The sequence below is a fragment of the Carassius carassius genome, chromosome 2 (assembly GCF_963082965.1).
Source record: "Carassius carassius chromosome 2, fCarCar2.1, whole genome shotgun sequence".
Lineage (NCBI taxonomy): Eukaryota > Metazoa > Chordata > Actinopteri > Cypriniformes > Cyprinidae > Carassius > Carassius carassius.
In genome coordinates this window covers 23,819,242-23,840,808 of record NC_081756.1, presented here as the reverse complement: position 1 = coordinate 23,840,808, position 21,567 = coordinate 23,819,242, and the positions used below count along the sequence as shown (strand labels likewise).

Genomic DNA, 21,567 nt, shown 5'->3' with positions numbered 1-21,567 from the left:
CAATATGACCTCGTAGCTAAATCAAAAGAACATAAATTTAAAACTGCAGCGATGCAGGAAAGTGGAGTAGATTTTATACATTTTAGATTATATATATATATATGTATTATTATTATTTGTTACGTTAAATTTAATTGTTTAAAAAGACGCTGCAGAGCGTGATGTCATATCACAACAATTACAGGGTATTAAGAAATTTCACATGCTCAAAGTCTAGTGTGACCACGGCTTAACCGTGTAATCTAAAAAAAGATTCATCATCACAAAATTCCATTTAGGACTGTTTTTATACACTCAATCAAATATTCAACATCTTTATTTCCTGCCGTATCAGGCAAATGTGCTGAATGAATTTTAATAACCTGTCTGTGAATAATTTACATACAATATTCTTTCCTCTTGTAGGTTCTTTAACATCCCTCCTTTTCACAGACTTTTACCTTTTCTTTTTCACACACTTTCTGATCTCTCTCATTAATTCAACCATCCGTCCAATGAATTCTTATGAACCTTCCTTTTCTTTGCTTGTAATCTGATAGATAGGACTTGTACCCACTGAGTTCATCCCACTGAACATACACAGATTCAAGTAGTGCCTGAGATCTTAGTCACACTGCTCTTCTAGAAGTCAAATCTGAAATCTTAATTAGTGCTAATAGAGTGAGGGTTGTCAGTGAAGCAGCTTAAATTTAAGCAAGGTAGATGTGTCTACAGATCTCTCCAACTGCACGTCACCATGGGCCCTCTATGAATTGAAAAGAGAGTCACACACACTCTTCCTTTACAATGATCCTCTAGACACGGCAGGTTCAATTTAAGTTCAACCTTATTTTCCACAACACAAGCTCTGCAAATTGCTATATTTTTGAGACATATCAACCGACGAAGTTCCTTTATGTTCTTATGCACTTCACAAGTGTTTCACATAATTGCATGTTTAGATTTTGAAGCTGTGAAACAGAATTATATGGTTTACTGAGCTTGTCACTTTGACACAGATACCCTAGAAATGGCCCTGCTGACCACAACAAAACTATTTAAAACCATATTACAATATTTGGAAGTAAATAAAAAATTGCTTTATTGATGTGTTATAAATATATTAGTATTCTTTAGTAATTAGTATTGTAAAATACATTTAAAATAGTAAACTATAAAAAATTAACTATTTTCTTAAAAGATATCACATCACTTAAGCCAGAGAGAGCACAGTAGAAAGCAAGAGACTCAAAAAATAACCGCACAGAACACAAGGCATGCAACTGCAATGGCCCTCTTTTTTCTTTTTCTCTCTCTCTTTTTCTTTCTCCTTCTTCCTGCCTCTCTATGATCATGTGTAAGAATTAAATTCCCAGTATATTGTAAAGGTATAAATTGCTGTCTGATTTAGGGTCATATTTTATTCTTTTTGAAGTGACAAGAAAATAAGTGATTACTTCCATCTGTTCTCAGGCATGCACACACATCTGTGGAATGACTTGAAGACTGCAGTCCACAAACACAATCAAATTTTAACTGAACTTGAGCAGTTCTGTAAATATTGGGCAAATATTGCAAAGTCTAGATGTGCTAAGTTAGTAGAGACGGAGACAAATCCCAACAGACAGCTAAAGGTGGTTCAACAAAATACTGACACAAGGGGGTTTTCCTTTTACCAACTCAGTGATTCTGGTTTTTATTTTTTTTTTCTGCCATGCTGGTGTTATATCTTACACTTGGATGTTATAAGTTGCACTGAGTAAATACAGCAGCATAAAACAAAAACTGTGTCTGTCGTCATTTCAGGCTGCGAAGCAACACAATTTGATTATTTTAAAGGGGGTGATTCTTTTCTATACCCAATGAACATATAAAATATAGTTAGTAGCAAAACAGACTGTAGCTTTGAACAAAAACTGTCAGAGCTCTCAGTATGGGATAATAATGGGAGCCATGAAGACTCAAGTCAGCCAATCTCCTGTGTTCCTGCTGTAACTAGACAGCTTGCATCAGGATGGAATGAAGGAAGCATGTGAACTTTTCTGTGTGCACAGAACAGAGCTCACATGCTGAAAAAAAGAAAGCCCTTCTGCTGCTGAAATAGGTCACTAGAACACTAGAAAAGTAATTCAGCAAATTCCAGGTGTAATTTAATAAATACATATATTTGCCCCCATAAATAAAAGTGGTTTTCATTAAATTGTGATAAAACTATGAATATTAACAAAAATATTTCATACTAAACATATTTACATTTACATATATTAATTTAGCAGATGCGACTTACAGATGAGAACAGTGGAAGCAATCAAAAACAGCAAAAAGAGCAATGATATATAAGTGCTATAGCAAGTCTCAGTTAGGTTAACACAGTACACGTAGCAAGGGCTTTTAAATAATATAATAAATAAAAAGAAAACAGAAAGAATAAAAAAAGAATAGAGCAAGCTAGTGTTAGAGGTCTTATATATATTTATATACTGTATATATATATACATATATATATATATATATATATATATATATATATACACACACACACACACACACACACACACAATTGCATAATAAATGAAAAGAAAATAGAATACAAAAAGATTAGAAAGGTAGTTAGATTTTTTTAAAGAATAGAATTAGAATAGTGAGTGTTAAAGTTAGAGGGTCAAATAAAGATGGAAGAGATGTGTTTTAAGCCGATTCTTGAAGATGGCTATGGACTCAGCTGCACGGATTGAGTTGGGGAGGCATTCCACCAGGAGGGAACATTTAATTTAAAAGTCCGTAAAAGTGACTTTGTGCTTCTTTGGGATGACACAATCAAGCGATGACACTTGCAGAACGCAAGCTTCTAGAGGGCACATACTGTAAGTCTGAAGTAATACATTTAGGTAAATGGGTGCAGAGCCAGTGGTAGTTTTGTAGGCAAACATCAATGCCTTGAATTTTATGCGAGCAGGTATTGGTAGCCAGTGCAAATTGATAAACAGAGGTGTGACGTGTATTCTTTTCGGCTCATTGAAAATTAATCTTGCTGCTGCCAAGAGGGCATTGCAATAGTCCAGCCTGGACAGAACAAGAGCTTGGACAAGGAGTTGTGCAGAATGTTCCGAAAGAAAGGGTCTGATCTTCTTGATGTTGAATAAAGCAAATCTGCAGGATCGGACAGTTTTAGCAATGTGATCTGAGAAAGTCAGCTGATCATCAATCATAAAAAAGAAAGCAAGCAGGAAGTGCAACAGAGAATCATAGGGGTCCCAAAAACATACACTGAATTGTTCAAGGGATAAACTCTATCATAAAAGTACACTCTAAAAAAAGGTACTTCTTGAGTTCTTAGGGGAGGTTAAGGTGCTATATCAAAGTGAAAGTGATGTGACATACAGCCAAGTATGGTGACCCATACTCAGAATTCGTGCTCTGCATTTAACCCATCCAAAGTGCACACGCACAGCAGTGAACACACACACAGAGCAGTGGGCAGCCATTTATGCTGCAGCACCCAGGGAACAGTTGGGTGTTCAGTGCCTTGCTCAAGGGCACCTCAGTCATGGTATTGCCAGCTCAAGACTCAACTTTAAGGGTAGGAAACCCACATCCTTAGGGGTAGGAGTCAAACTCTCTAACCACTAGCCCACATATTTTGCACGTCTCACTTATTTAACACATCTGATTCAGATCATGAGCTTATTAGAAAAGAGCTCCATGAATGAACTGTGCTCTGACTGACATGGCCCCTACACAGTGTCCATGCACAGAACATTTATTCACACATTTACACTACTTCCTGTCACTGTAAGTAACAGTACACATGTAAGTTTCTCTATTTCTGGGCCTCTTTCAGGTCTACTTGCAGTTATTTTGTTTTTTAAATCCTGAAGGACTTGCAGAAATCTTAGTATACTGTTGACAGTGAAAGAGTGAAATATACTGCAGTACTTCAGAGTGTACAACTTAATTTGCAAATGGTTGTGTATATTAATTTTCAGTAATTTCATTCACTCACTATTAATGTTAAAAAGACTAGATTTTCCAAATAAAGTAAAGAACTAATGTAGGCCTAAGACCATAGGCGAAAAAGTTACCTGGTTACAGGGCTACAGTGTGTTTGTGTGTGTGTCTCTCTCTCTCCCTCCAATATATGTGTCATATAGTACCAAAAGAGGTCCCCATATGATAAAAAGCCAAAGAACCACTGTTGTGCATAATTTTTGTTGAAGCAATGAAGTGCTATATGATATCTCTTATAGTTCTACATAACACCATTTGACAAAATGCTACTGTATATAGCACCTGTAAAAATAGGTGCTAAATGGCACTAAAAGTGGTTCCCCTATGATTACGAGCCAAAGAACCACTTTTAGTGCTATATAGCACCACTTTTTTAGAGTGTAGTCCGTGACTCATGCATAAGTCTTCTGAAGCCATAAGGGAAACCGATTAAGATTTATCTTGTTATTCACTGACAATCTTACCCTGCAGTGGTCTGCTGTTAATTGCTGTGAGATCATTGAGTTGAACTCAAGAATCGCAGGAGCACGTGACCCCAGAGTTATAAAACTCAGTTTACTTTCTTCACAAAACACAATTTGTGATATAAAAGCAGGTAAAAGCAGACGGTAATTAAGAGAAAATGGACAAGAAGAATATTGGTTTATATAAGTATATGCTAAATCTTTAGCTGAAGAGACAGCTGAAGGAGAGTGGAAAATGAATGAAAAAAAACAGAAGGAATGGAAAAGAGGATGAAAATATGAAAATAAGAGAGGAAAAAAGAGAGCACTTCAGGACAGATATAAGGACTGTCAATCTGTCCGTCTGTGATGAGACCAGCAGTGGTACAGAAAATAATCGAATCCATGCAATATCACAGCTCAGTGGTCTGCACAGTGACTTTAAAACAGTTCACAAACAATCATGGCACCAACAGCATTTGGTTGCAGAAGTAAGATAAAAATACTTGCATTCATTTTCTGGTTTAGAATGCAGAGGTCTCACACACACACACCATTTCTTCCTCAATTGCTATATTGTTACACTGGGTCTACTTTGTAAATGAGCAGTGCACCATGACACAACAACACTATAGCAATCTTATTGTAATCAACAACACAATGTAGAATACTTATTGTAAAAAGCTTTGTTCTTTACAATAGGAACAAATCTAGTTGTGCCGCACCACTTGCTGCCAGTGAAAAATGCTTTAAAGAATATTCATACGCAGTCTCATAAATCAACAGCATACCAAAACAGCTTTAATGTGGCACTCAATTCTTCCCTCCATAACATGGAGAAGTTCACAAGGCTACACAGATTTATGCATGTTATTCACAAAGTTATTCACAAGGTTACTTTGGACTCTTTTGTCCATTGCAGTAAAAATAAACAGGTAGTGGATCTTACTCAAGGGGAAATATCACAAGTATAGACTGACACTATCATTCAGTGCCATCCAATCACACAGAGGTCCATCCACATGGATACAGCCAGTATCTGAACTGAAGCACAGTTAAAGGAGAGAGGGAAACATTCACTCTGCAACTGAAAAAACCCTTCACTTGAAATGTTAATTTTAGATCTGCTGAGTGAAGGGGGCTTGTGTGTCTAGATTGACCTCTTATTGGACATGTCAGATGGTCAAGGTCATTTAATTCGGCTGTGTGAATGTGTGCATATCAGCATTCTCTGCTTGTGTGTGTCTTAGATTCTCTCGGTCTCCTTGTTGAGTGTTTCTTAAACGAGTTAAGGAAAGCAATCAATGATAAAAACTAACTCGTCATGCTCGTCATACAAACATACCTCAAGGTTGGTGTGTGAGTGGGTAACACTTTACTTTGAGGTGACGTACTTACAGTACACATTACATGTACTATAGTAATAACAGAAAAGTATGCATAATTACAAGCAGGTAAACCTAAACAAACCTTTACATATAGTCATAATCACATAGTACCTTTAGTGTAATTACACTGTTACAGTATACATTTACTGTGAACTGGGTAAATTATATATAGTGTAATGTATGTAAAGTTCATGAAGTTATAACATTTTTTAAATTAGGCTACCTAATACAAGGGTGTAAAAAGTAAGTTCTTGTCTTGATATTTAGTTGTATTGCCTTAATTTAATCATTTTGTCTTATTTTATATAAATTTAAGACATCTTGAGGCCTTCTTGGAGGTTTCCAGGGAACCCCTTAATGGGCCCTGGCTTTATGGTTGAGAAACATTCTTTTTTTCATTTTTCTAGAATCTAGAATCTGAAGCTCAACAAACAAAGCCTTTCAACTTACTGTCCTAGCAGTCTGTGAATTGCAGGCCTCACCTTTACTTTTTCTTGAAGTCTTCCCAGGCTGACAGTGCTTTCTATTATGCGTGTGAGGATGCCCTGCTTGTCTTTCTCTAGAGATGAAGCCTGAGGATGGAGAAAGGGAACAGGAAGGGTTACACAGCTACAGGAAAAAAGAGAGACATTGAGGATAGTCATCACTGTAGAGAAGTTGTACGGACAAGAGCAAGGAGAGAGAGAGAGAGAGAGAGAGAGTCCAGTTACTTTGATAAAAGTGGGAAAACAGCAAAGCAAGAGCAGCAGAGCAAATCTTTAAAAGTTTGACTAGATTTAGGGGTACTAACATTCTGTTGAGTTCAAACATGTACCCGAGCGACAGTGAGGCTCAATGCATGGAAAAAGAGGAGTATGAAACTGTCATAATCCCAAACTCTTAAGGCAGATAAATTCAGGGAATATAGTGTGTCCTCAGCCAAATCATGAGTGAACCTTTCATAAAATGGTAAATGGTACCCAACTGATCTGCTGCATGTGACATCGTCTTGTCATGTGTACAGTTATTAAATACTTTTTTATTGGTAGAAGTGCATTGATTAGGTTGCCTCTGTATGGCAGAAAATTAATTATTCCAATATTCTTAATATATTTTCAATACTTTAAATAAAAACAACTTGATCAGGTGTACGAACAGTTCTCAGGAAAAATTATTTCCAACTGTCACGTTAATGAAAAACACAACTATAAACTTTGTAAGGCTGGGTGTGCCAGCTGAAATTGCCCAGCAATGAGCACTTGAGAGCACAGCAGGTTTTCTTCAGTTGAGACGCTGTGGTTGCTGATGCAGAATATCCGCTGAAGTAATATGGACACAAGTAATTATGGACACAGGCACATCGCAAATGAAATGTTTCTCCAAGTTATAATAGATCATAACAATAATATGGTAGTCCGGCAATTCCATGTGGTAAAGAAAAATACTCTGAAACAAGCAATAAAGGAAATGAAGAAATAAACAGATGGCAGCTCGCACAGCATGTGTGTGAATTTCTGTAAAAGTACCATGTGCATGAGCTGGTCTCTTTCATGGGTGGTTCTTTCTGCAAGTGTGACAATGTTGGCAAGGTACTGATGAGCGATGAGCTCTTTCTCTAAAGAGTCTTCAACCTGTTGCTTCAGGGCACTTATCCGCCTCTGAGCTTTCCTAAGGAGGGACAGAAAATGAGAGGACAAGACACAAATGGTAATCTGAAATTAAAATCTTACTCAAGTCCGTATTTTATGTGAGTTCAGATTAGAAAACATACAGTGGGGTCTGAAACCACATTGAAAAACTGACAATGAAAATCTAAGTTTCAGAATTTTGAAAAATGTAAACAGGAAATGAATAGATAAATGCAAGATTCTGCATCCCCAGCATGTAAATTTGAGACACTGAGCATCTGAACACCTTTGCACAAACGTTTGGATTTTCTTGCTTCCTTAAATATACTTCACTCATTCAGGGAAACATCAGGGATCATCAGGTTTTGCACAAACTTGTTGAGTTTAGCTTGAGTGCTACTGTCATTAAGACTATATCTGATCAATAAAATACTAACACATTCTGTAATTCATGTTAATTTTCTATTCCATGATTCACTAACATCACACATTCTGCTAATAAAACCATTTCCAAAGAAAAACAGTGTATTAAACAATAAAAATGCTAAATATACCATTCAAAAATTTGGGATCAGTAATTTTTTTAACCCTTGAGCATTGTTCAAATTCACTACCCTTTTGTTATGTTCGGGATGAAAACATCCAATCAATTAAACTGCTGTAAAAATGTGTCAGATTCATATTGTTTCTCAATTTTTTTTTTTTGCATAAATCTGTTAATCAACTTCAGTCCTGATCAAAACTACCAAATGTTTTTAAAAACTCCAAGATTTTAACTCTTTAATTGCCAAGTTCATAAATGATGTCACTGATTTGGAGGAAAAAAATACACAAAATGACTTATTTTCAAAATAAAAGTAATTGTGGCTGGATTTCTTTTTTTTACTTTTTATAACAGTCTTGGGCCTGTCAAAGATTAGTAGCAAGATTGGCTTTGATGCATTTTTTGTTTTTGTGCAGCATTAGATTTAAATTTTTTCTCCCTAATTTGTTGTTGGTGGCTGTTTTTGCCCCATTGACTTCCATTATAACAAAATTTTTTGATTGCAAAGCCATGACACCATATAATCATGCATTCTTGATTGTTTGTGGTTTTCCCTTTTGGGAAGAGGTAAAATTTGACTAAACAAAAGCAAAGTATGTGGATTTAAACACTTGCATGCCATCGTGCTGGTCATTTAATGGTGAGAAGAGCAGCAAGCAACACGAGAAAGGGCTTGACTTGTACTGAAGTTTTAGAAATGATTATGGAGCTTGACCCCTCCAGCGAGCTGCAGCTTATTTGAAGTTGGTATTGCATTTTAGTTCATAATACATTATGTTCATAAATTTGTTGCATAGTAGATTTTTTTACAGGATTTTAAGGTTTTAAACTGGCTTTGCCATCAAGAAAAGACGAGCATTTCACACATAGGTCATCCATACTTTTCACCATCAAAAGGCAGCAGGTGCATAAACACACTTCTTTTTTTATTGTTTACTCCATGTAGTTCTGAGAGCATGAGGTGCATATTTGGATTTTTTTCAGATACATCAAGGTAAGTGCACAAAAGTCTCTCTCACACACTCTCTTTCTCTCTCTCACACATACACACAAACACTATAATTTGCTGTTATACTCCATATAACTCCATATACAAGCCAGAAACTAAGCCTTTTTTTGCACAGGCCTATCTAAAGGGTTAATGGTCCCACCTAGTGATCAACTGTAAAAAATAACAAATGTTACCTCTTCCCAACAGGGAAAACCACCAACAATCAAGAATCTCACACACACACAAACACTATAATTTGCTGTTATGCTCCATATAACTCCATATACAAGCCAGAAACTAAGCCTTTTTTTGCACAGGCCTATCTAAAGGGTTAATGGTTCCACCTAGAGATCAACTGTAAAAATAACAAATTTTACCTCTTCCCAAAAGGGAAAACCACAAACAATCAAGAATGCATGATTATATGTTGTCATGGCTTTACAATCAAAAAATGTCATTATAATGGAAGTCAATGGGGCAAAAATAGCCACCAACAACAAATTAGGGATAAAAATTTAAAATCTAATGCTGCACAAAAACTAACAATGCATCAAAGCCAATCTTGTTACTAATCTTTGACATGCCCAAGACTGTAATAAAAGGTTAAAAAATATCCAGTCCACAATCACTTTTTATATTTAAAATATGTAATTTTGTGTGTTTTTTTCCCCAAATCAGTGACATAATTTATGAACTTGGCAATTAAAGAGTTAAAATCTTGGATTTTTTTTAAACATTTGGTAGTTTTGAGACTAAGTCAAAACAGCTCACATTGTAGTCTACTCTCCCAGGGTCAGGAAACAGTCCTCCATAAAATGTGCTGCACACATCTGAATATTTGGGTAGAACTGTTCTGGAACAGTGTTGTAAATACAACTTAACCACTGATTTCTAGTTGTGTCCTCTTTTGGAAGACCAAACAAAGTAGTTTCACTTTCACAACGAAACACCCAGTGACTCCACAACATGGCGCTGGCGGCAACAGCGAGAATAAAAGTTATGCCTTCTTTCTTTGTGTGAACATTTTAGCTGCATTATGCAAATCTTCCTACATCGTGACGTAGACGTGGGGGGGGGGGGGGGGCGTGTTTAAACGAGGCCATCTAGGAGGCCATGGATGAGTCTTAACTTTTATAAAGAACATCTTTTTGGATTTGAGACTTTAGTCTTTGCGACTTTACAGATCTACTTAATGCATCAAGAGCTTTTGTGCATGCCAAAGAGAAAGGAAAACTTGAAATCGCATCATATGACCCCTTTAATTATTATTACTACATTAAAATTTATAGTAAATGCATTTATTATGTTACCAAACATTTCAATTTTAAATTCAGATAAATGCTGGTAAAAAAATATTTCACTGTTTCCACAGCAATTTTCAATGTTGATAATGATAAAAATGTTTCTTGAGTAGCAAATCAGCATGTTACAATGGTTTGTCAAGGATCATGTGACAGTGAAGACTGTAATAATTGCAGCTGAAAATTCAGCTTTACCATCACAGGAAAAAATTACATTTGAAAATATATTAAAACAAAAATTTGTAAAATATTACCCTCTTTACTTCTCTTGATCAAATTAATGCATCTTTAAAAAAAGCTCACATCCTTTCAACTTCTCCTCCCCTATAAGGTCTCTCATTATTGTCTGCCATTTAAATTTATTCCTAATTCTAGCCCTATAAACCACTAACTCAGTGGTCTAAATCTTCCAGCAAGCAGTTGCACACAGGGCATTAAAAACATTGCAAAAATGACTCACTTCCATACACATCTCACCCATACATACATGCATACATACCAGGGAAAGAGTGAGAGAGACAATAGAAAACAACAGAAAAAAAATCAGCACATTAAAAGTGTCTTCTGTATGTTTGCATGTGTGTTTTTATGTGCTTGAATGTATTAACCTATTAGCTTGCTGTGAAAGCTTGAGCTCAGTTTTCATGTGCTTGATGTCTGTGTTAAGGTTGGTTTTGTCCAGCAGCAGAGCCTTTCTCTTCGACTCCAGCGCACTCACACGAGCCAACAGCTCTTCAACCTCACTATTCTTCAACCTCTCATGATCCTGCAGCTGTCTGAAAGACAAACAAACATGCGACTGAGTGAAAAAACACTCAAGGTTAAAGCATTCAACTTAACAAATGGAGTGTGGTGAGATCTGGGCGGGGCCGAGGGACGTGGGAACAAGGAGGGAGGCCGGCAATGATTGGGAAATCAGTGACACCTGCGACCCACTGCCAGTCTCGAGTCCCACGTAGGAGATGGAAGGATATAAAACTGGAGCGACGACAGTGAAGGACGAGAGAGGACCAGGCCTGGGCTTTTAGTTGTGTTTTGGTTTTATTTTGTGCGCATCAGTCGTCCGTGAGGGGCTGGTGCGCTGTTTCGTGTTTATTTTGTGATTATTAAAGTTTCAGTTGATTGTCCGCCGGTTCCCGCCTCCTTCTTCCGGATGAATACGAAGGTTTTATCATTACATGGAGTAAACAGCATTGCTATTCCAATGTTCTTTCAGTAATCCTTGTTCATGTTTGATATGACATCTTGGAATAAACTTGACACCTATAAAAGTGTTCAGTTAAAGATGCATTTTGTTTGTCTAAAGCAACATAAACTGCCTGTATGTTTGTGTGTGGGAATGAGTTGGTGTCCTTGTGTGTGATGAGTACATTTTCACTCATTCAAGATTTTCATTGGTCACCACACTCACACAGAAAATGTATGGGCTTTCTTTCGCAATTCCAAAAAACCCCCTCAAAATTTCTATTCTATTAGCATGAAATGCATGTTTGGTACCTTTTGAGTTTGTCAGTCGCAGCATTATGTTCAGCCAAGCTCAGAGAATTTTCTAGAGCCAAGTGTTCTCTCTGAAACTCTGTCTTCAGGGCATGGTGCTCTTTACACTCCACCTCTAGCTCTTTTTCCAGAGCCTGTTTCTCTGACTCCAACAACATCAGCTGTTTAGAAACTTTACACACTACACACAAATAAAGAAATATAGAAGTGTTTTAAATGTGTATCTATGTGAAAAATAAGCATGCAGTGCAGAATGAAGACAGTAAGGAACATACTGAACATATACAGGTATAGAAGATATAGTACTGTATATGTAGGAAGTCAGGATTGTAAGATTAACCATCTCTAAGAAAAATTAGATCTCAAATATCTCAAGCAATTCTTATCATTACTGTGATAGTGAGTTGTATTATTTACATATATTTATATTAAATAATAATTAAAATATTTTAATCTGACTTGAAATGCTCACTGAGTTTTGTTGACACTAAATGTCATCATCTGTTGTTGTCAACACTAATATAGATATTATAGTTCTTCATGTAAACAGACCTTTTGTTCCTCCCCAACTTCAATCCATTGTTTGACACATTGTTGCTTTTCTGAACTGGCTGAAAAGCTCCAACAAACAGCATTGTTTCGGTGCATGTACATGTTTCAGGGGGAATCAATCAACGAAAAGCTTACGAGACCATTACGTTGGGGTAGGAGCTTTCATATTTAAGCTGATACTTAAAATTAAGAAACATATGTCTCTTGAGCTACAAAAAAAGAAAACTTTAGCAATTTTCTTTGTACCATATAATAAATATCATGGTAGCACCTGTATCTGAAATCCACAGCATTAATCTTGAGCTGTTTTATCAGTTACATCTGCTGTCAGACTATACTCAAAACCATACTAGAAGTTTGTATGGCTCTTAAGAGGCAAGAAAAAATATCCAAGAGCATTAAGAGCTACGAGGTGTGATTGTGTGTAACATACCCTCCTGTGTATGTTTGCTGTGGGCTTCCTTAGATTTGGCATGCTGTAATTCCAACTGCTCTATCAATACTCGATTCTCCTCCAGCACCAAGCGAGCCTGTTCCTGCAGGTGCCTCCTACACACATCACACACGCACGCACAGACACACACACACCTGTGTGAGTGTTTGAATGAACCCTGAGGCTGGCTAGCGGGATGACAGAAGCTAGAACCTCTCTAGGTCATACACATTAATTCCAGTAAACACAAACTGCCTTCCTGAGTCCTAAGCTTTGGGTTAAAACCCACACCTACACACACACACACACACACACACACACACACACACACACACACACACACACACACACAAAATGACAGGTTCAAATTCAGAAATTCAGAGAAAAGGGAAAAGTATTTCTGAGGGAGTGGTGTAGTGCTTTAAAGTGAAAGGTTTTTTTGTTTTCAGATTGACATTCTTGACATTCTGTTGTTTTGACATTCAGTAAACAATGCAGAAAAGGTTCTGCTCCATTGCATTCACATTTACAGACACACAATTTGAATTTTTATCAAGCTGCAATTTTCCTGCATGTCTGACTTGCTGATGCAAACACTGCTCCCATGGCAAAACTAAAAATTTTACCAGGCTTAAAAACAAGATCTGAATGCAAGCTTACAGTCTAATTTAAGCAGACTAAATGAATACAGTCTGGTAGGGCTGCACGATATTGGGAAAAAATGACATTGCGATATTTTATTTTTCTGCGATATATATTGCGATATTTTTTCTTACAAACAAAAATGGGGTGAGCACACTTACATTCTCATTTTAAATGATTTAAACATCGACACCATCGTGTCAATTGATTAATCTGCGGGAGGGAGAGAGAGCAAGACAGCGCTCGTGTTGTTTGAAAACGGCTTGCTCTCTCTCGGTCTCTCTTTCTCTCTCTCTCTCAATTCAATTCATATTGCTTTATTGGCATGACATACAAAGGTACATATTGCCAAAGCATTGTACATAGCAGAATAGAAACAAACAAAACAAAAATACATATATATTCATAAGAAAAAAAAATTACATGCAAAATAAATCCATATACATTTCTATAAACATTGATGGTACTTCTAATATACTCTCTGTCTGTCTCTCTCGCGCGCGCTCTCTCTCCCTGTCTCTCGCGTGCGCGCTCTCTCTCTCTGTCTCTCTCGTGCGCTCTCTCTCTCTCTCTCTCTCTCTCTCTCTCTCTCTCTCTCTCTCTCTCGCTCTCTCTGTCTCTCTCGCGCGCTCTCTCTGTCTCTCTCGCGCTCCCTCTCTCTCTGCCCTGTTAAACTTGCATGTGGTTTTCAGTCCTGTCAATTAGAAACTTTCACTCTATGATGGTTAAATTTTCATTTTATGTCAGATTATTTTACGACTTTAAGAAAGGAAAGCTGAATGACTAAAAATACAACTGAATACAAATAAACAACAGGTCATAACAGAATGCATCTGCAAGAACTGTTAATGAAATATAGTTCAGATCTCTTTTTTCTTCTTCTTCTTTGTTTTCACCAGTGAAAATGACATATATTCTTAGTCTGTTTGTGTTGAAACATCCTCACTCTTATGACAGTTAGCCATAATCAAACAGGCTATTCATCCTGTGATAAGAGCATGACTAGCAGAGTGAGGCATGCTTCAAGGACAAGAAGCCGTGTTTTTGTTATCGCCCTCAGGACTATCACAATCCCCCAGACATTTTTCCCTTTCACTTTTCTTCCTCTAATTTCTGTGAAACAAAATTCTCTGAGGGAATTTCAGTCCACTGTGACTTCATTCCAGGCACACAAAAATGCATCAACTTTTACATTACACAGAAACAGACTCATACTCACCATTCTTGGTTGCTGACAGTGCTGCTTTTGTTGACCTGAGTATGGAGTTTCTCATTTTCCTGAATTACCTCCTCTGCACGTGCTCTCAGACTCTGTAGTTCTTCCTGACAGAAGAAACACAGGCTATGTTTATGTTGCCATGGAAAAAAATCTCCACAAACTGCTACAATACTTCAAGTAAGGATATTGGTATGCATGAACGTCCTCTGGTGCATCTGTATATGTATTCAGCTCAGCCAAAGATCATCTGAAACTGCAGCATAGGTGCACAAAGTGAAAAAGTCACCTCAGCTCTCACCAAACCAATGTTTAGTTCTCGATGTTTAAGCTCTCAAAATAACACCTTGACACAGGAATTAATCTCTTTAAACTAATCTTTTCCAGGGAAAAGTACAAGTTGCATTTTTTGCTGCACATTTTTTGTGTGAGTTTGTCTTAACAAATATCACTGATGGATGTGATTATTCAACCCTTGACTACAGAGAGAGGGTGGTAAAAATAATTGTCTGTCCCTTTAAAACATAATACGTGGCTCTGAAAGGGAAGATCTTTAAATTCAAGGCAGGTAAGTCTGGTGGCAGTGTTGGCTACACTGCAAGTGTGTTAGAAAGAGAGAGAGAGAAAGAGAGAGAGAGAGACTCAAAGACAGAAAACCAAAGAAAGAAAGATTATTACAGAGGGCATTTTATGCCATAAAATCACTGTTTGGTCAATTGAACATTTTTTAACTTGGATCGAATTATATCACACAATCATTACACCAATACTGTACAGGAGTGAAATTTGGGGACCAGTATTGAAGATTGAAAATTTGCATAGAAGTTTAATAGAAAGAACACAATTGGTGGCTAAACAAAGGCACTTCTAACAATGCCTGCAGGGCTGAACTGGGCTTATCCCCCTTACACTTTGAAATCACCTCAGTCAATCTGACACTATCTGTTCAATATAAAGCCCTTCTTGCCAATGAAACCCCCACAGTGTCTCATCCTCTAAATACACTTGTGCTTAAACTAATGAACAAAAAATTATGCAGAATCTGACTCCAACCACAAGTCCAACGTTCATAAAGAAAATTACAAAAATCTAAAGTATAATTATGATGAAAAATTTAAAAACAAATTTGACCTGCAAACCAAACTTCAGTGTTTTTTGTCCCTAAACTGAACCACAAAATTGGCAAATTACTTATCAACTAAACAATTCAAAGAAAGACAAATTATTTCAAAACATCGACTCAGTGACCATGACTTAGAAATAGAGAAAGGAAGAGAAAGGATTCCTAAAGAACAGCGACTATGCAAACACTGTGATTTGAATCAAATAGGGGATGAGAAACACTTTCTTATTTTCTGTCCCAAGTACACCACTACAAGAGACATATTCTTTCCACAATTTGCAGCATTGAATGTTTCCTTATATTCTAATGCAGATGTGTTCACTCATTACCTCTTAGTTTGTGGCATTTATAAATGTGATGTACTAAAGAGGAAGTAGATAGTGGAAGAGGAAGTGTTCCACCGTTTCAACTGCTCCTGATCTACATTCATCACAGATTTGATCTTCTTTAGGTAACCATGTCTTTTTATGCCATCTTCTTTCTACGGCCAGCTGGTGGTCACTAATTCTGTACTTAGTCACTAAATGTCTGTGTGTTATATTCCTGATTGAGACAGCCAGACTGTACTCTCTGTTTAGTCTCAAATAACATTGGAGATGACTTTGTTCTTTGGTTTGTTTTTTCCATTCCTGTATGTTTGTGACTTTTAATCCTTTTAAAAACACAAACCCTGAATATTCCAAAAGCTAACATTTCACATCAACGATTAAGAAATACTGCTGTTGATCAAGGAATAATCAAGGAACTTTGCTGCCGTACCATGGGTGCAGCAGATGCAGTGATATTACGCACTGCTTTAAAATAGTCCCCAGCTAGTTTGTGTAGTTGCAGCAATAGCAGAGTTACTAATGAGAGTATAGTTCCTAGGCATATCTGCCTAGAAAATCACAACTTTTCATTTTCTGTTGGTTAAGACTAACTGGCAGCAGTGCCATCTCTCATTGGTACTGGTGCATGTTAATACAATACACTCCAGCATTTGACAGGCTGCGCAATATAAAATAAACAATAGATGAGTTTACACATTATCTATATATATATATATATATCTCTATCTATATATATATATATATATATATATATCTATATATATATATATATATATATATATATATATATATATATATATATATATATATATATATATATATACACACACAGAGTACAGAGCAAAAGTTTAGACACACCTTCTCATTCAAAGAGTTTTCTTTATTTTCATGACTATGAAAATTGTAGAGTCACACTGAAGGCATCAAAACTATGAATTAACACATGTGGAATTATATACATAACAAAAAAGTGTGAAACAACTGAAAATATATCATATTCTAGGTTCTTCAAAGTAGCCACCTTTTGCTTTGATTACTGCTTTGCACACTCTTGGCATTCTCTTGATGAGCTTCAAGAGGTAGTCACCTGAAATGGTCTTCCAACAGTCTTGAAGGAGTTCCCCGAGAGATGCTTAGCACTTGTTGGCCCTTTTTCCTTCTGTCTGCGGTCCAGCTCACCCCTAAACCAACTCGATTGGGTTCAGGTCCGGTGACTGTGGAGGCCAGGTCATCTGGCGCAGCACCCCATCACTCTCCTTCTTGGTCAAATAGCCCTCGATGCCTTCAGTGTGACTCTACAATTTTCATAGTCATGAAAATAAAGAAAACTCTTTGAATGAGAAGGTGTGTCCAAACTTTTGGTCTGTACTGTATATATATATATATATATATATATATACACAATAGAAAATTATCACTGTGAAGTTAAACAAATGTATTTATTTATTTTATAAATAAATTAATATTAAGCACACAATGTAAACATTTATTTATTATTAGTTAAAACATTACTGGTGATGACTGAAGAGAAAATTTGTATGCTGAACTAATTGTCATAGAAGTTGTTGCTGAAAAGCCACGAAGAGCGTCTTTATCCAGATGACATCATACGTCGGAAAAAACGGACTCAACTCATGATAAATCTCTATCAGATGCGCTTGTAATTAGAGCCTATTAAACACCAAACACGAGCAGAAACAAAGGAGTGAGAGCGCTTGTCCTGCAGTTTATCCAGCTTTTCTCCTTTTGAGGAAAACTTTGTGACTGGAAAAAGTTATGAGGTGTGAGTAAATGAGTACAACAGGAATTGGATGCACATCACTGATTAATCAACCCGAGACGCTGCTGGTAGGATGACTGTTTAAAACTAAATTAACTTATATTCAGATAAATGCATCTTGTGTGTTGTTATGTTTACATGTTTGGGACATTTTTACTTTGAGTATGATAAGGCTGCATTAGAGTGCATACGATTCATATATGAATTTAAAAGTCTGTTAAAGGTGCATATTGTGTTAATGGTTGGTTGTAATTAGGAATTGTATTGTTTTTCTTTCATCTTTAAAGGTTATCAACCTAATTTGAACTTGAGCTTTCTACTAAAAGGAATGACTGTTTCAAGACTAATCTAACTGCAAACAAAATTCATCTGTTCCAATCTATCATGCTATGAATGAAATCAACAGATTGCAAATCAAGATTGTGACAACTTTATTGAAAGTAAAAGCCATTTTGAGATGATTCCTGTCTCCATGGTTGACCAAGCCCCTTGTCAAGTTAGAGGCAAAGCTTATGTGTGAGATCCAAGAAGTAACTTGACAATCACTATAAAGTGATAAATTTCTTCCTTTCTAGTATCTGAAATTTTTTTAATTCCCCCCAAAAATGTCACAGATCAAAGCAGACATAGTCCTGCCATTGTTATTTAATACACTTTGAATGCCCAAATGAAAATTACTTCTTGCAAATAAACACAAATATATGCAATAAGAGTAAACTGACTCCAACTTTACCCTTCTCACACATATATAAACAAACTCACCTCACAGAACTTGAGGAGTTTGTCTTTGGCATTCAGATGGTCCTCATAGGCCAGCATCAGAGGTGACAAATATTTCATATCCAGCTAAAGCCAATTTAGAGTACAACCATATCATTAAACAAAAACAAATAAAACTCTCTTCTACATTTCTCTTCTGTCCAACAACAAAAAGCGTTGAAATAATCTGACAAGAGTAGGACATAACTGTCTTTTTTAAATAATGCAAATTGGCACAGAAATTAGCATTTTGTTATGAGATGTCCTCATAACAAGCCTGTGAATGCATCACCTTAGGATAAGTAACCAATAAGAAACATTAGAAAGATACAGTATAGATAGTATTAGCCTAAATCAAACAAACACACAAAGCTAAAGAAAACCATAAATTTACATACCAGCCAAGGAGGCGCAGGTCCATTCACTGGCAGGCATTTTAGCGGAGCACTCTGGGAAATTTAGGACAAGAAATGCATTTGAGCCTATATGTTATGTCACACCATTTATCCTATAGATATTGTGAAAGTAAAAGTACTGTAACTACACAACATAGTATTTAGATAATGTATTTAGATTTCAGAAAAGAAAAATTACTCCTAATGAGAGTTACTTTTAAAAGGCTGCCTGTGGGACTGCAATTCCAATGCTTAGTTGGATTATTTTCTAAATCTATAATTGCGTGATAATTCTGTGAAATATAATTGAATAAAGGATGGAGCAGTGGGCTTGTTTCAAAGTGCTGATATTTACTGTTACAAAAGCACCATGCCATTTCATTTTTTGCACAAAGACGTCAATGAAAAGCAGGTGTTAGCCTATGGATTTATCTTTGTTACAATGAAACTAAATTATAGGTTATTAAATTAATTAGAAATAAATCATTATTTATACAGTTTTAAAAATGCTACATATTCTAAAATAATTGTATTTGTAAAAGTGTAGTGTGTTCCTGTGTGCAATGCACTTTTATCTCTAATTAGAGTCAAAGTAACTTTGCTGAGAGTCCCCAGGATTAATGACTCAATCAGATTGCAGCAGTGTTGCCAGCCACTGCCCTAATCACTGCAGCAGCCCTCCCACACACGCTTCCTGTGGCCCACACCCTCAACAGAGTGTTCAGACAAATTCAGCATTACACTGATCCACTAGGCTAGAAAGGGAAGCAGTCAACAGTACTGTAAAAAGCAAAGGCTGGTCAATTGAGTGAGAAAGAGACTAGTTTAAGAAGGGCATCATGCATCTGACTCTTCTTTAACTGAAGCCCATGTGACAACTGACCAAACTTCCATAAATTTCAATCCTGCTGAGCTGGAAGGAGGGGCAGCGGGAGAGAAAGAGCAGAAGAGTGTGTGAGATCCAGGCAACTGACCTGAAACAAAAGTGACAGAGTATATTTAGCCTTCCCATTGTCTCCACTCTCCCCATCTGTTCGCATCTGCCCAACCACACACCAGTGCTCAGATTTAAGTCAGTCATTTAACATCTAGAGTTCAAGCGTCCATGACAGTTAAATGTTCAATCACACTAAATGAACAGAACTGATACTGAATTGATCATTTTTACACTTAAAATATTAACCAAGACTACGGAGCCCCGCACATGACATACAAGAAAAAATAGTAGGCTTATTCATGTGCACGATTTACTAATTAATTCCCTCAATGTACTAAAAAGGCGCACACAATTACTATTGCGTTCCCTCGATTTACTAATTCGTTCCCTGGATTTATAAATTGTGCGAACGATTTAGCAAATCGAGGGAACGCAATAGTAAATCGAGGGAACGCATTAGTAATCGTGTACACGTTTTAGTACATTGAGGGAACGAATTAGTAAATCGTTTGCACAGTTTATTTATTTTTTCTTGCATGTCATGTGCAGGGCTCCGTACAAAACCTCCCGAGAGGTGAAAATGGGAATTGGAACATTTTAGACAGAGCTTCAGTTCTGTGATCAGCAGATCTCTAATACATTGCAGTTAGAGACACTTTGCCCTAAGCTCATCTTTAAATGAGGAACATGTCAGGCATTGGAATACTGTACAAATGAATGAAAAGCAGATTAATATATTAAACTGAAGTATTTGAGCAAACAGAAGAGCCATTCTCTCTGTGAACCAGCAAGCCAGACAGGCTCAAAATTCAGATAGCCCCTCATCAATATAAAATAAGATTAGTCTGTCCCTTCCACTGTCCCTAAAATGATACCAGCGGGACAAAACAGAGATATTTGATCCTTCAAAGATGGACAGCAAAGAGGTCATGGTGCTTTTGGGCTGTCAAACTCTTCTGAGGCTTTGTTAAAGAAGCTTAGTTACGCAATTCCTATGAGTGCTTTCCACTTATTATTCACTGCATAAAGGCTCATAAAACTTACTGTACAACACATCAGCTGTTTTCGATTTTATGCTCCTACATGCAAATCCAAGCATACTTAAACATACTGTTGTCACCAAAGCATTAATAGTGATATGGTTAAATGAAGGTCCAATTTTTGGACGTGTCTCATCTTAGAGGCGCTAGAAGATAACTAATGCATTCATAAGGCTAAGATGAGCTGCACACAAGGGTAAAGCAGAAACGATCTCTGATTCCACGCGCACACACCCAGATCTCTCAACCTCTCGCTGGTTAATGCTCCTTTGAAATTACAATACCCTGCAAACTATCATCTCTGCATTAAACAGGAAGTAGGAGATGAAAGAAAGAGCTGCATATCATTACTTTGGTGACAGCTAATCACACCTTGTAAGACTGAAAGCAGACAGTGTCAGACACTAGCCCGTTCCTTTTTCATTAATTATAAAGAAAATTGAAGCAAAGTTTCCAGGGGTCCTCCAAAATCAGTCTATGCAGATAAGCAGAAATTAACTTCAGTTATCACACAGCACCAACCTCTCGCATCAAAACATAGGATAAGGCAAGTGAGATATAATAATGCAGATATAATGTCCCGTACATGAACTCAAACATTTA

The 21,567-nt window shown here is 36.7% G+C and overlaps 1 protein-coding gene and 1 long non-coding RNA gene across 2 annotated transcripts in view; one reads left to right on the top strand and one right to left on the bottom strand.

The window, feature by feature from the left end:
- Window positions 1-21,567, bottom strand: part of LOC132106815 (centrosomal protein of 89 kDa-like) — a 64,036-nt gene that overhangs the window by 21,467 nt on the left and 21,002 nt on the right. Inside the window, 8 exon segments of the mRNA XM_059512837.1 lie at window positions 6,301-6,390; window positions 7,324-7,465; window positions 10,870-11,037; window positions 11,759-11,939; window positions 12,744-12,859; window positions 14,605-14,708; window positions 18,596-18,679; window positions 18,991-19,041. Coding sequence (XP_059368820.1) covers window positions 6,301-6,390; window positions 7,324-7,465; window positions 10,870-11,037; window positions 11,759-11,939; window positions 12,744-12,859; window positions 14,605-14,708; window positions 18,596-18,679; window positions 18,991-19,041 — 936 coding nt within the window.
- Window positions 17,673-18,294, top strand: LOC132097521 (uncharacterized). Its single transcript, XR_009422747.1, has 2 exons — window positions 17,673-17,901; window positions 18,121-18,294. It is a non-coding gene; the product is annotated as an uncharacterized LOC132097521 (long non-coding RNA).